The sequence below is a fragment of the Phaseolus vulgaris genome, chromosome 1 (assembly GCF_000499845.2).
Source record: "Phaseolus vulgaris cultivar G19833 chromosome 1, P. vulgaris v2.0, whole genome shotgun sequence".
NCBI classification, from domain to species: domain Eukaryota; kingdom Viridiplantae; phylum Streptophyta; class Magnoliopsida; order Fabales; family Fabaceae; genus Phaseolus; species Phaseolus vulgaris.
The window spans coordinates 33,036,363-33,052,138 of record NC_023759.2 but is presented as its reverse complement, the minus strand read 5'-3'; the positions used below and the strand labels follow the sequence as shown (position 1 = coordinate 33,052,138).

Below are 15,776 nucleotides of genomic sequence, written 5' to 3'. Positions count from 1 at the left end.
TGCGAAATATATGCAGAGTAAAGTGACGTTACAAAAATCAATTGATATAGAAAAAGTTGGTGTTACAAGCAATGCTCAATACAATTGAAGTAGCCCAAATGGGGCGAATATTACAACTCATGCAAGTCACAAAAGAGCCACTTTTCAGTGGTCATCAGAATCAGCACTAGAGGAAGGCGAAGCCCCTTTCCCAGCCCGCAGAGCTCGAGTAAGTCGTGTCCTCCTTTCTTGGTTTATTTTCGAACCTGCACCAAGGGAAATAAATGTGTCAGAGATACCATGAGGCAAGACATGCACGTACAGAAAACAACAAAGGCCGGAGTTTCTAGGGCAGCGACTTTTACCTATGTACTTTTCGAGAGTCCCAGCGTTGAACTCCAGGCTGATCACAGTGGCAGAGTGAAAACCTCCCGCCTCAGCAAGAATCCGGCAAGCTATTTGATCACTTGGAGCCAGCTTCTTGAGGGGTTTGGTTTTGAGAGCCCTCTCCTCTCTCACCCAGTACAGTGGAAACCCATCCAGAGCGTCGGGAACAAGGTCAGTACAGCGGATCTTGAAGAACCGGCCTTTCCACCCGGTGAATGAGTTTTGGAAGGGTGTGAAGAGAGCTCTCCCGGGTACGTTACTGAGAGTTACCCAGAGGTTGTGTCTCTGCCTCTTCACCTCAAAGAAGTGAAGAAAGAGGTCAACCGAGGGTGCACAACCCAGAAACCCGAAGAGAATGTCGAAGGCTTTGACGAAGGCCCAGCTATTGGGGTATAACTGGGCCGGAGCAATGTTGATCTCCGTCAGCAGTTCCTTCTCGAACCAGGAGAAGGGTAGGCGCACTCCGATGGTCTTGAACACCACCTGGTAAAAGTAAAAGAAAGGGACCCCTTCGTTGGCCCGTTCATCTCCACATACTGGCTCCCCTAGAGTGCAAGGGAGCACAGCGATGTCGTCGTCATGCCTCCTCGCGAAGGCCCGGTGGTCATAGGAACACGAATCCCCTTTGTGCTCCCTTATGGCCCTAGTAGAGAGTAAGCACGAACACTCGTCAAGAAGTTCACTCGAAGCCCAAGGGTACAATTCCTTGGGAGTGACCCTTGAGGAAGCAGCGTGAGAAGACATTCTTTAACAAGATCAGGGATTGTCAAGAGTGTAGGGACTGCCAGAAATGCAAGAGTTGAGCGAGGGAAGCGAATGCTGGAACAACCCTTCGTGAGAGAAGGAAGGGTGCAAGAAGGAAAGGTGCAAGAAGAAAGAACGTAAGTGGGTTATGGAGAGTGAGAAAATGATGAGGATAGTTTCAGAGTTTGAAGAGTTAAATAAAGCGGTTAGAGCGCCAAACGACGCGAATGGATGCACCGCACGATTGGTCCACGTGGCAGAAGATGGAAGGATGACCCTGGCACCACTGGTTAAAATCAGAGAACGTCGTATCAACAGAATATCCAGTGGTACGATGCGCCGTCGAAAGTGAATCAGGGGCACAGCAGGAGTCAGAACTTGATGGAATGACTGAATGTCCCATCAACCATACAAGCAGCGCCACGTGGATCAAGTCGAATGACGGAACATCCCATCAGCCATACAAGAAGTGCCACGCGGAGGGCACGGACAAAACCTTGAGCTCTTCGCTGTCATCAAGCGTCGATCAAGGCAAGGACCAAGGTCAACGTCGAAGTAAAGGGAACGCCCGAGGCGTCGCCAGGAAGGACGTGAAGGGCGACGCCAGCGTGAGACGTCGCCAACCAAATATCGACAGGGTCGCCTCCCCGATACCCACAGGTAGGAAAGACTGTGGAGGGAGACGAAATTGAAGGGGGCAGAGTTAGTTGCTGGCGTCACCTCCCCGAGACCCACAGGTAGGAAAGACTGTGGAGGGAGGCGGGACCGCCAAACCGCCAGCGAATCGCTGGCAGGGCGTTCCCCGATACCTATGGGAAGGAAAGACCATAGAGGGAACGACCCCCCCAAAGCACTCGACGTTTTAGACACCCGGGGACGATACGGCGCTGCTGTAGCAGGCCTCTCCTTAGGCGTGGGGGCCGGGTGCCAAGGATCAAGGAAGGAACCATTTCGGTGTTAGAGACACCCTGTGGACGATACGACGTCACTAGGTGAGCCTCTCCATGGGCGTGAGGGTCGGCACGTGACCTTTCCCGGACATACAAGGCCATCCAACGAAGTGAAAGAAATAGGCGGAACACAAATAAAATAACCGAAGCGCGCGAAGGTAAAGAATGGGAGTAAGAACGAACAGGCAGGATTCTATATCGCGAAGGCACAAAAGCAATCATACGAACGCCCAGTTTTGTAACAAGAGTACGGATAGTTCAAAGAATTATAAGTTTTAAAAGAGGAAATCAAAAACGAAGGTAAAGTATAAAGGAATTAAGCTGGAAGCTGAAGGCGGCGGGTGAGAGACAGCGGTTCAGTCATCCAAGTCCATGGGCACGACCTTCCCGTCAACGACATGGTGTGTGGGGTCGCAGTTCGAAATATTGATGCCCGTGTTCTCGCAGGACGCCTGGGTCAAAGCCTCTTGGAAGCCCTCCTCAAACGCCCCCGTCATCTCCCCAGTCAGTTCTTGGACCTCCCCCTCCAGTTCGGTAATCCTGGAATCCTTGGATGTCAATTGCTTCTCCAGGAATTCCTTCTCCACCCGGAGCTTGTTAGCCTCGGCTTGAAGAAGGCTCAAAGCTTCAACCTTCGCAGTCAAGGCGTCCTCTCTCTCACCTAGCTTCTGCCTCCAAGCAGCATCCAACTCATCAAGTTTTCTCCGCAGCACCTCGGATGTAAGAGCCGCCTCCTGGAGGCCAATGTTTTGGATTTGATAGGAGGTGAGCTGGGCTAGTTGAGCGGCATGCGCCTGTTCCAGTTCTCGCGCGTACGCCTCAGCTCCCTCCCTGCCCTCATGGGCCAGTTTTAGCAGAGATTGGGAAGCTTCCTCCTTGAGTCCCCAGTTTTGCTTCTCCTCCTTCAACGCCACCACCTCTTGTCTCAGCTTGCGGAGAACCTCCCTCCCTTTGATAGCATTTCGAGCCTGAGTGCGCCACTTGATTGCCACCGCCAGGAAGGCCCCCATATAGTAAGGCATGCCTCCCCTTTTTTGAGAATCAGTCGGCGTCATTCCTTCGGTGAAGCCCTGCGTCAACTCCCCATATAGTAAGGCAGTACCCGAGTCTTCACTGTCAGAATATACTATCAACACCCTTTTCCCTTTGTTAGGGCGCGCTGAGGCAGGGGTTGACGCCATGGCTAATGGAACCGCAGCAATGGGAGGAGGAGAAGCAGATGGTGGAGGAATCGGCAGGGAAGCGACGGTGGGCACGTCGGAGGCGATGACGTCCCCACCTTCTTTGGTAGATTTTGCCTTCTTCAAAAATTTGGCAAGAGCCAGCCACCTCGAGGAAGTCATCACTGAACCTGCAACAGCGAAAAATAGTAGAGTAAAGGTTGGTTCAGATGAAGCAGAAGGGAAATTCTATGGCCAAACACACGCAGATAACCACAACAACTAATGTATCATAAACAATCAAGGGCAGATACCAAAGTAGGTAGAAAGCCCATGGGCGTTGAATTCGTTCGCGATGAGTTTGGCGGTATCGAAGACTACCCCCAGTCCCGCCAAGGCTTTGCACACATCCCGGTCGGAGGGGGTAAGCTCATCCAAAGCCAGGGCCTTCATGGTTATGGGCTTATCCGTCTAGTATAGGGGAAAGCCCTCTAGGATGGTAGGATCGCGCTTGGTCGCACGTACCTTGAAGAATTTCCTCTTCCATCCTTTGAACGAATTTTGGAAGAGCGTAAGAATGATGCGCCCGGCGATGCCAGAAAAGCTCATCCATAGGCTCTTCCCCTGTTTCTTTACCTCGAAAAAGTGAAGAAAAACGTCTACAGAAGAGGGAACACCTAGATAGCCGCAGAGAATTTGGAACCCCCTCACGAAAGCCCAACTGTTGGGGTGGAGCTGGGCGGGAGCAGTGTTTATCTCTGTAAGCAGCTCTTTTTCGAAAGAAGTAAGGGGCAGACGCAGGCCCACCCTCTTGAGCACCATTTGATAGAGAAAGAAGAAGGGGCTTCCCCCAGTATCCCGTGAGTCCGCACAAACAGGCATCCCAGGCCGCACCCAGCATACCAGGACTTGGGAGTCGTGATTTTTGTGAAAGGCGTTGAAGTTATAAAGCGCAGGGTCCCCCCTGTGAGCCTCCACGTCCTCAACAGAGTTTAGGAGGGAGCATTCGTCCAGAAGTTCGTCGCCCTTATAATAAGACTTAGGGAGCGGGGGAGGCGCAGAGGTCTTAGTTTTCGCCATCAATGCCAAAGCTGAAGATCAAAAGAAAAAGAAAGGGTTCAGAGAAAAGGGGTTGGGAGAAGGAAAGGGGAAAAAATGGAAGAATCCTAGGAGCGCCCTACCCACACGAGAGCGAAGGGGAACGAGAGGAACAAAGAAGCATACAAAAACGATATCCAAAGAAATGCGGTAATATGGACAGTCCCAGGCAGTTCATACAGTGAAGAGAATCATCAAGGAGGGAAAAAACCGTACCTTTGGGGGCTGAAGGGCGTGGAGAGCGGAAGCACGAATGAACAGGGGTCGCGAGAGAAGGGATTCAGAGAAGATGAACAGTGAGAAAGGGCAGAGAAAGTGGATGTAACAGTAGTGGCAAGCGCGGGGTTTGGGTAACTTAAACGTTACGAGAAGCGCGAGGGACAACAAATGATAACCGTGTGATGATGCCACGTGTTGCAAGATTAAGCGCTCAAGGGGAGCGCAAGAGGTTCTTAAAGATGACCGCACGATGAGCCACGTGGCACGCGATTAAGCGCAGCCTCAAAGGACATTATTTTTCCCATTTCAGGGGATGTCCAATCAGCCATTAAGAATACCCCTGTGGTTCAGAAAGTGTCACGTCAGTAATTCGAAGAATTGTTGAGTCAGCAGAGAATGACACGTCATCATGAGGGCACGTGGACGGTGTGGGCGAGGCTTTAGTCTTTGCGCTGAAGACAAGTCTCCGGCTTAAGACTGGGGGGCTTGTGTACCGTCCCGTATCCGGGCGTTGACTAAGTCAAGGTCAAAGTCAACGGCTGGAGAGTCAAAGTCAACGCAAGGCGTCGCCTAGGTGGAGAGACGCCAAGAGGAAGCGTCGCCAAGGCAAGGCGTCGCCTAGGTGAAGGCGTCGCCCAACCAGGGCGTCGCCAGATCAAACAGTGCTGAAACAAGGCAATCACAATGTGGTTCCCTGATACCCATGGGTAGGAAAGACCATGGAGGGAGCGACGCCGTGGGAAGGCCTCAGGTCCCGATAGCACGGGGCAGCGATAAAGAGAAGGAAAAGGTGGCTTCAAGGCCATAGTGAAAGCATCAGTGTAGGGCAGCCTGACTCGTGAGGTACCCCTGCCGCCCCAGAGACGCCTTCGGGACAGATACGACCCAAGAGGAAGGTCACGCCCAGGGTAACCGGGTGCAGGGTACGAGAGAAAGGCAAATACGCTCTCAAAGTAAGTGACTAGATAATTGGGGGCATGAGTTGGCACCCAAAAAGTCACCCCTAGCGCAGTAGCACTCCCAAGCAGGAGGACTCACACGTAGAAACGTCCCCAGGTGGGCAGAAACGCCCCCAGATGGGGTCATGGCGTCGTGAGGCCCTCCACGTGTACGACAGCCATGTCAGAATAGAAACACCCTCTAGTCAGGTGCCAGGTAATTAAAGTCATTCAATACAGTTTCCGTTTCGAGCGTTCAGGTACTATGATGGCTCCCAAGCGTTTCAACGTCTTAAATGCGCTACGTTTTCTAATTAAACGCTTTAATGAGTGCGTTACATTTGTGATTAAAAGCGCTTTAAGGCGCTTTAAATGCTTGGGAGGTTTAAATAGCGCGGGGAATGTTGGAAACGGGGTCGGAACTTTTGGCAAATTTACGAGAACTCTCTGGTTGCTTGCTCGTGCTTCAAGGTTACGTACAAGTGACTGGGGAATATTTTTACCTGAAGGAGACAATACACAGTTATTTTTTACCACCTTCAGAGTGCCATACGCGGTGCTCAGAGACGTAGGTGAACAGTTTTGGTGTTTCTTGCTGGCTGACTTGAGCGTCGGAGTGCAAACGGCCGCTAGGGCGCCTCTTTGTCCTCTTTTTTGCAGGAAAACACAGAGAACCAGTGGGAAGGAGTCCCTAGCTGACGGTTGAGGTCGTGCACGAAGACGTCCCGGTCAACCGGACGGAACATCTTCTATATGTAACTGCAAGCAGAACATATATAATGTTTGTTGTCTGCCTTTGTGCGAGATTTCAATCTTGTCCTAAGGAATCACATCTCAAAGCTGCGAAGAGGATCCTGAAGTATCTGAAAGGCACAATATCCATGGGTTTATGGTATCCCTCACATTCTCCTATTCATTTGGTAAGTGATCCGATCGGTCATCGGTGGTCGATGACGTCAGCAACAGAGAACCACGTGGACCACTCGAAGGGTGACACGTGGACCAGGTGGCAGAAAGGTCAGGGGGACGATCGCCAAGAGCGGTGATCGGTGGTCAGTAACCAAGTTACCACCGACAGATCAGGCGGCAGAGAGGTCAGGGGACAGATCACCCAGAATGGTGATCGGTGGTCAGTAGCCAAGTGGCCACCAGCAGACCAGTTCCCAGACTCGCGCCTGGAGGCAGAGCGCGAGAAGCGAATAAACACTGATCAGTCATCGGGTGTATTGTCATCGGGGTCTCGTGTTACACGCAGTTAAACTGGGACTGAGGTTCCCAGCGAGAGCGTTACGCATGGATCTCGCATGAGCACACCTCAGGGAATCATGCACGAGAGTGGCCTGAGGGAACTAGTAAACCAGCCAGTGATTGGTGATTCCCTCAACCCATTACGTGCGTGACATCGTGAAGGGTAAGCTGTATACGCAGAGAGCAACGTCTGGTGAGTGTGCCTAGACCAGCCTCACCCGATGTTCTCTTAAGAGTATGCGACTTACCCAGATGAGAGAAATATCCTGAGTTACTCCGCAAGGGCGTAACTTAGGCACACAAAGAGAAGCGCTAGAGCCCTTCCAGTAAGTGACACGTGTGTGGTTAGATGTGAGTTGCAGGCCTCCACGTGTCACCATCTGAGAGGGGTGCGGTCCAGACAAAAGTGCACTCCGTACCATTAAGGGTACAGACAGGCGCAGCCCAGCGCAGAGACGCGCGGACACGCACAGACACCCACTCTCTCTGATTCTGCAGGTACACTGTCTCTGAAAAGCGTAACAGGTTTCTGACACATGCCAGAAAAGCATAACAGAATTCTGTTATGCCCAGAAGCAGAGACAGAGAGATACAAGGAGGAATCAGGGAGAGAAGTGGGGGGAGGAGACGAAAAACAGAGAGCAAGAGTTTCTCACACACATTACTAGTTTTCTAGTCTTTGGTGGTTCTGTGGACTAACTTGATCGTCGGAGTGCAAACGGCCGCTAGAGGCGCCGTCTGTGTGTTTTGCAGGTCACGTTCGGAGAAGCAAGAGTAGGTTCTGAGGGTGATTTTGCAGAAGACGCAGTCGCGTAGACAGGGCAGAGAGTGCTACGAAGCGATTCCTCCACGTTCGAGTTGCTGGCAGGATCAGTAAGATATTTTGACTCTGATTTTGCAGGTTGCAAATTAGACAGGAAAAGTACGAGTGGAACATGTCATCTACTTAGATCTAGCTTCATCTCATGGCACAGTAAAAAGCAAGCATGTGTAGCTTTATCAACAACTGAAGCTGAATATATTGCTGCCGGAAGCTGTTGTGCACAAATCTTATGGATCAAGCAACAACTTGAAGACTTTGGATTAAAGATTAACAAAGTTCCTATACTATGCGACAACACAAGTGCCATCAACATGACAAAGAATCAAGTTCAACACTCAAGGACAAAGCATATTAAAATAAGGCATCACTTCATCCGTGATCATATCAACAATGGAAATTATGAAATCAAGTTTGTTTCAATAGAAAGTCAGCTTGCTGACATCTTCACCAAACCTTTATCAAAGGACAGGTTCTACTCTCTAAAAAATGAATTGGGAATAATTGATATGCATGTCTTATCTTAAATTTTTTTTCATCCTACAAAGTGTCTATTTGATGAGACAAATAGGGGGAGAAGTTTGGTTTGTAATATTTTATAATGTTTTTGCACTCTTTTCTGATTTGAACATTGCGATATAAACTGTTTTAAATAGTTTATATTTAATTTTTGTTAAAATTGTTTTAAAAAATTTTAACCGGTTATTCTTGTGAAATAACTGATTGTTTATCTGTTTTTACACCTTGTATGATTGTTGGTTTCTCATCTGATTTTGGCTAATGTTCCTTCTGGAAATCACCTAGTGAGAACTGTTGTATGGTGTTTATCTGTTTTGGATTAGATTACCCTGTGCTTGTTCAATGAATGCAGGATTCCACAAATTCTAAACAAAGAACATTCCTAAAAGCATCCCAAGGATTTGTCTCCATCAAATAGGGGGAGATTATTGAAGATGGGAGCTTTGATGTATCAAATCCACATGAAGTCTGAAGTTGTGCTGCTTTCTAGGTTTGGGTTTAGATTAGGGCATTTAGAATCTTTGTAACTGTTTTTTGAATCACTTGTAAAACTGTTTGGCTCATTGAACCGATTAAATCGTGGTTTCAACTAGTTAAATGTGTGTTTTCATAACAGTATTTTCAAAACCTGTTTTAACTGATTTAGTGATTCAAAATTGCCTACAACAGTAGCTTTTCAAAGGCTATAAATATAGCTTAGTTTTCGAATCAAAACAATGAGAAATACAACGAGTATTGATTCAGATTTGAGAAAGAGATTTGGTTTTGAAAGTGTTTTTCAAAAAGAACAAGATTGCTTTTAAGCTTTGTTGTGGTGACTAGTGCTGATCATAGGATCTCTGGTTCTGTAAATCCATGTATTTTCTATCATGTTTAGTATCTTGTAATTGTACATGTTTTACATACTATTTGAGTTTGAAATCTTATAAAGACAGGGTGATGTGATTCCACTAGCACAATTAGAATGATTCTTGACATTCTTAGGAATCATCTTGAGTTGGTTATGAGATAGGCACTTTATCATAGAATTGGATCAAGGTTCTATGAACAAGAACTCACCAAAACTAGTGCCAAAACACAAACTCATATGGAAGTTCCAATTATTGTCAAATTGAACCGATTAAAATGAGAGGAAAAGTAAATGAACCGATTGAAACTCTAAAGAAAGCAATTGAACCGAACAAAACATGAAAAAGAGCTACTGAACTGAATTAAAACAGTAAGAAATTGAAAAGAACCGAACAAAAGTGCAAGAAAAGGAAGATGAACCGAATAAAAGAAACTACACTTGTTTTAGAGTTCATATGGACATGGAAATGGAAGAACTAAATGGAGAAGAGAGGAAACTTATGTGGATGAAGAACTTGATTGATGAACACGCCACTTGAAGTGTGATTGCTCCAAGATAAGTTTGAATTGCCGCCACTTGAGGGAACCAAGGCTCTCAAGATGAGACTAGGAAGAGGAGAAATCAAATCTCACTCACTCAATCACCAAATTGGGAGAGTTTCTTTACTACAAATTCCAAATCTCCATTGTGAATGACCTAAGCCCTCCTTTTATAGGAGCAAGGATTGGTCATGAAGCTTACAACATAAGCTAACCAAAAGACTCTTCATATGCTACTTACTAATAGCGCCTAAATGAAGCATGAAGAGTACTCTTCTAGAAAATTCTAAACTAATGCCTAAAGATGCTTTTACAAAAGAGGTATCTAAGGTTTCCCTCTAAGCACCTTTCCTAAAAACTATGTATTTAAACATTCTATATTATTTACAAATTTATAAAAGAAACTATAAAGAGAGATATTTAAATGAAGCCTATTCTTGAAAACTTGTAGACTTCTTTGGCTTTAGGCTTGATCCTCTCTTTATTTTATGTCTTCTTTTAATTTTGAAAAGACTAGAAGGAAGAACTTCAAATGTGTAGGTGAATGACATCTCCTTTCACTAATAAAAGCCTCCTTTATTTGATTCTCATCACAGGGGGTGTTTTGTCTTGAGTTGTTGTGTCTGCAAAGGGGGTGAGTAGGCTTTGTGGGATTCAAATTCACCTCTTTGTGGTGTGTACTTGTAATCTGTGATTGATTGCTAGTGGAACTCAGTGGTTTGATTGAGAACTGGATGTAGCTCAAGGGTTGAGTGAACCAGTATAATCTCTGTGTGTAAATCTCTCTTTCCCTCAAACTCTCTAACTGTTTGATATTTCGCTGCTATAAACAACCTATTAAATTGTGTCTTTAACCGGTTGAAATTATGATAACTTTTTGTTGGATTGTTTGATTGCCTTCCTTAAGTGCTTATTTGAGTTGTTTGTTAAGGATTCATTCTGAAGCAAGTATTTGCGAAAATCTTTGATAAAACAATTCACCCCCCCCCCCCTCTCTTGTTTAAGCCATCAATTCTTACATGATATATTCAGGTAAATTGGCACACATGACACATGTATATGTATGAAGAGGACTACCTCTATATACTAAATTATCCAAAGTAGGTACTTTGTTTTTAAACAGTCCCCAAGAAAAGAATAAAGCCCAGGGTAATTCTTTAATCTTCCATAAAGTTGTGTAAATCTCTACATCTTCCCTCACCGGTTGTTTTCCATCGTTGCATATGCTTATTTAAGTGTATATATGCCTTTGTTATATCCAATCCACTTCCATTTTTCCTTTTTATGATTGTATTTTGATATCTTCAATCTTGTGTATGATTTCATCCACTAAAGTCTCCTCCCCTGCAGACCATTGCCTTCTCCATTTAAAATTCTAAGCTTATTGATCAACATTCCAATCTATTCTTGATACGACCCAAGTCCACAAGAAGATGACCAAGGATGCCAACTATGAAGGGTCATCTCAACAATCAAGGGAATACCTCATCAGTAGGAGGAATGGACAAGGGCCAGAGCACCTCAAGTTCTTCTGCTAGTCTTCTTAAATGAGTAGGAGATGTTGTAAATAAGTTGGGCTCAATTGTAGGGATCCAAATAGTATAGTAAGCATAGAATAGGTTTAAATAGCATAATTAGGAGGTGAAGACATAAGAATGGGCCCATAAGAAGTACATTAGGGTAGAAAGGAAACCTAGTTTCTAGAATGTGTGTGATGGTGCGGTTTTGACCAAAGTCAAGACCTAAAACCGTACCACATTTGCTTTTGCCCTTATATCCTTTAAGCTTTCTCTCCAAGGCTCCTAAATCTATAAATAGGGAGGCCTACCTCATGTATTGATATGTTGAATGAAAAGTAAAGTTATTATACACAAATTGTGTTAGAATTGTGAGTGAGTGAATCTCCCCCTAAATTGATCTTATCTTGTGAGTGTTGTGAGCTCTCAAGTGGTGGCATCTACACTTATCTTGGATTAAATTCACCATCCAAGTGGTGTGCTACATTCACAATTCCATGTCTCCTAAATTTCTTTTCACTCATCTTTTTCCATTTCTTTACCATTCTTATTTTCAATTCCAAAATATGTCTTGTTCTTGTTTTTGCTCATTTTAATTCATTTTGGTCCATGTATTGCTCACCTTGTGTTTGTTAAAATTCCGCACCTATTTTTGGCATTCATCTTCACCATTAATTGTGTTTTTCCTTTGGCCTTATGGAAATGAACTTTCACATCTACTTAACACTTGTTAAGTTAATGTCCAGTGGGAATTTTCCTTAGTTTTTTCACCTATAATTGTCCTAAAATCTAAATCTAAGTAAAGTGTCACCAAACAAATGAACAATCCTAAAATCAACTCACATCATGTGTGAACAAAATCATTATCCATGTTTATATAATTAGTTTGCAATATAAAATTTTAATTGAAATTGTTCCATGTGGGTTCAACACCCATACTTCAAATCATTATACTTTAGTTGACTGAGTACACTTGTCAAGAGAAATCAACAACAATGTCGTGATCTGTGTTTTGGGAGACAAATTATTTGTATTTGGGATCAATTTGTATCTTAGAAGTATAGGGTCTTTTGATTTGGCTAGACCTATAATCCTTTTAGTGTCTGTATATTTTACGAGTTTTGCTTAAGTTATCTTAAATCTGTATAAGGGTTAACACCAAAAGTGCTCATATATATTATATTTATTCTACTAATCAAAATAAATAAATCTTAACATATAAATCTTAAATAAATCTTAACATAGAGAAGAAGGATTTTCTGGTTGAAATCATCCTAAAATAAAATTTAAAAGATCTATTTGTGTTTTAGGATATAAGAGCCTTAAACCAAATATAATGCATAAATTGAAAATTAAAAAAAAATACAAGGGATTGATTTTCACCACAACTAGGAAATTACACTTAAAAAAATTGGATTAAATCAATGGTTTTACATTTAACCCAATAGAAAGTTGCCTTAAAAAATATTTTAAAAAAAGTAATTAACATTTGTAATTCAAATATTTCAAAGAGACACTTACTTAGTCTGGTTTTGGCATACTTATCCCTTAATATGGAGACTCAACAAACTACATTATGGAATACTCTATTCCATTTTAAACTAAACTAAGAAATTACAAATAGCTAATTGAATTTTTGACATGAAGTCTGAACTTCTACATTCATATGCTAGAATACTAACAGATACAATCATTCCTTGAAATCAAGCATTTTGTTTAGTGCAGTAAGATAAGCCTCTACACTGGAAACAACAACATCTACTCCTTTTCCAATCCCACTATAAAAAGAAAATTTTTGAAATATTAGATGTGCATGTGGGGAGTTAGCAAGAAAATGATATACTAAACAATCAAATTTTGATTAACAATACCTAAATGTGGGATAAACAATGTTTCCAGTAGAAGTACATGAGTGTGCATTCTCTTTACGAATTACAACATGTATAGTTGCAATTGCATCAGTGCCTCCTGTGATTGTATTTAGTGAGTACTCGTGTACTTTCACAGCTTCCTGCATTAAATATTAAATATTCTAAAGATTCCATAGAAATATATTTACTGATAAAAAAAACTTAATTAGAATATCAATATTCATGTGATTGCAAGAAATGTTCTTTTTATATATAAAAACAAATCTTTGCATAACTTGGTTAGATACTTCAAAAAAAATGAAATTAAAAACATTGACCTTCCAAGAACTTCCATGTAGGATGATATAAACATAATTCACACTATTTTTTACATAACTTTCTAGCCTATATAATCTTTTGGAAAAGAGAAAGTTCATAAAAATATTTGATTGCATACCAATAGATTTCAAAGTAGAAAACAATAAATGCTTATATGTAGTAAGAGACTTAATAAAAAGGAAAATAAAAAGAAAAGGTTGGAACTTGTTAAAGTCGATATACCTTGACAATGAGATCGACAGCCTTGAAAGTTGATTCCACTGGTCCTTTTCCAACGGAACAAGCAACGTGTGTGGTACCGTCAATTCTAACAAGTTCAATAGTTGTTGATGAAAAATTCATAGTTCCACAAGTCACCTACGTTGATGATAGATATTCATTATTTTTTCTTCTTTTTCTGTTTTGTATTATTGTATCAAACATGTATATAGTTTAAAATTAATCTCATTCCAATTTACCTCCAACCCACCAAGCTTCCAAATAGGTTCTACATCACAAACTTTATCTGATACCAATGCTTTAAGGTCAACATCAGTAACTCTCTAAGAAAATAAATATATTTGAGTCACACATTAGTTCAAGATGATCTGGCTTCTTAAGAAAAAAAAATAGAGTAAATATAATTAATATTGACCAAATTAATTATTTGATATAATATTATTAACTATATATTATATTCAGAAATGATAAAGAAAAAAGAAAAGTAAATTATTAACCCTTTTTTTCTCAGCCATTCAGAAATGATAAAGAAAAAAGAAAAGTAAACTATTAACCTTTTTTTTCTCAGCCATTGCTTTGAAGTTTTGAAATACACTCTCAACTTCATCCTTCTTGAGTTCATAACCAAGCTGAAAAGGAAGAAAAAGGTCATGAAAGAGAAAAATGGTCCTTTTCCCTTTGAGTATAGAACAAATAGTTGCATACCTCTTTAAGTCGTTTTTTCAAAGCTTGGCGTCCACTAATGTGGAAGTGTAAACGAAGGAAAAAAAGAAGTTATAATTTGATTATATGAAATTTAAGATAAAAGTTAATTGATCAATTATTACTAAACTACAAATAAAAATAATAAACCATAAAAACTGATACCGCATTGAAACAAGAGTTTTATAGACAAAAGGTCAGAAAATGGGATAAAAGAGTGTGAGAAAATGGCATACCTTAGCTTCCCTAGTACCATAGTAGCTTCATTGGACCTTTCATAACCAATATCTTCAGGAGAAAGTATTTCATACGTGCCTCTATGCTTTAACAATCCATCCTACAAACGAGAAATCAAAATAGAGAAAAACAACAACAATACAATAGAAAAAAAAGTTTAAGAGTAATCAAATGTATGTTTTAAGGTAATAACAAATAGAATAGGCATTAACAAAATCAAACGCAGCAGGGTGGCATTTAAGTCCACTAACCTGATGAATGCCACTTTCATGGAGAAATGCATTATGACCTACAATAGCTTTGTGTGGCTGTAAATGCTTACCAGAGCACTCTTCAACCTGTTGAAAAATATTTATAAATTTTGAACTTAACAAAGGTATCTTAAAGGAGGAAAATATTCCAAAAATGAATGAATAATGTAATAATATAAACCATCTTGCTGGTCTTCAGGATGTGCTTTGTATTAATTCCAGTGTATAAGCCACCTAAAACATGATCTCCCCTGCATCTTAGGGCCATCACAACCTTTAATAAAATTAAATAAAATTAGTTAAAGTATATTAAAAAGATTAAGTTAAGTTACTGAGATCATTTACCAATAATAATAAAAAGACTACAAGAGTAAATAATTCTAAATGTGAAGGAACTAGTACGTCTATCTATATGCATAAACAAAATCATATATTTTTTTATATTTCTAAGGAGATATGTTAAATAATAAAAGGGATAAAAGTAACACATAAATGTCTTAATGATTTTAAATTATGCAATAAAGTATAATGACATGTAAATTATCCCTATTTCAATAGTATAAAATGTTTATTAGAATGCATTGAGGGACTAAAAAAAAAGTAAAGGTTAACATGTTACATTTTGCGAATGACACAATTTTTTTCTGCAAGGATAATACCCACAATGTGATGGTCATAAAATCTATGCTATGCTACTTTGAGTTGGCTTCAGTACTAAAATTCAATTTTTCAAAAAGCCGATTGGGAGGGGTGGACATACGGCAACCCCAATTGCGAATGTACGCTTCTATCCTTAATTGTGAGGTTATGAAGGTTCCTTTCACATACCTGGGTATGGAGGTGGAAGGTAACCACCGAAGAACTAATTTCTGGGACAAAGTAATTGAAAAGATAAGGAAAAAATTGGACATGTGGAAAGGGAAATTTCTATCAATGGCGGGGAGAATATGTATGCTCAAATCGGTTTTGTCGTCAATACCCCTGTTTTATATGTCGTTCTATAAGATACCAAAGTCAGTGGTAGATACAATTAAGAAGATCCTGAGAAAGTTTTTATGGGGCTGGGGGAAGGAAGGTAAGAATATAGCATGGGTGGCATGGGAAAAGGTGTGTGAATCTAGAGATGCGGGTGGACTAGGTATTAAAGATATAAGGACATTTAATGAGGCATTATTGGGGAAATGGATTTGGCGAATGCAGTCAAAGGAGG

At 41.7% G+C, this 15,776-nt stretch overlaps 2 protein-coding genes across 2 annotated transcripts in view; both read right to left on the bottom strand.

Moving 5' to 3' along the window:
• Positions 1 to 30: 30 nt before the first annotated feature.
• On the bottom strand, positions 31 to 3,424 carry LOC137816152 (uncharacterized). Its single transcript, XM_068619236.1, has 2 exons — positions 345 to 3,424; positions 31 to 245 (listed from the first exon to the last, which is right to left on the bottom strand). The coding sequence occupies exon 1, from the start codon at positions 3,401 to 3,403 to the stop codon at positions 2,417 to 2,419; it is 987 nt and encodes a 328-aa protein (XP_068475337.1). The 5' UTR covers positions 3,404 to 3,424; the 3' UTR covers positions 31 to 245; positions 345 to 2,416.
• An 8,960-nt stretch (positions 3,425 to 12,384) lies between these two features.
• LOC137813946 (probable 2-isopropylmalate synthase) overlaps positions 12,385 to 15,776 on the bottom strand; it is a 45,491-nt gene continuing 42,099 nt past the window's right edge. Inside the window, exons 4-12 of the mRNA XM_068616441.1 lie at positions 14,748 to 14,840; positions 14,567 to 14,653; positions 14,315 to 14,415; positions 14,082 to 14,115; positions 13,931 to 14,005; positions 13,616 to 13,699; positions 13,380 to 13,514; positions 12,840 to 12,979; positions 12,385 to 12,746 (exon numbers count right to left, since the gene is read on the bottom strand). Of these exons, the coding sequence (XP_068472542.1) occupies positions 12,659 to 12,746; positions 12,840 to 12,979; positions 13,380 to 13,514; positions 13,616 to 13,699; positions 13,931 to 14,005; positions 14,082 to 14,115; positions 14,315 to 14,415; positions 14,567 to 14,653; positions 14,748 to 14,840 (837 nt within the window). The 3' untranslated portion in view covers positions 12,385 to 12,658. The remainder of the gene's footprint in view (positions 12,747 to 12,839; positions 12,980 to 13,379; positions 13,515 to 13,615; positions 13,700 to 13,930; positions 14,006 to 14,081; positions 14,116 to 14,314; positions 14,416 to 14,566; positions 14,654 to 14,747; positions 14,841 to 15,776) is intronic.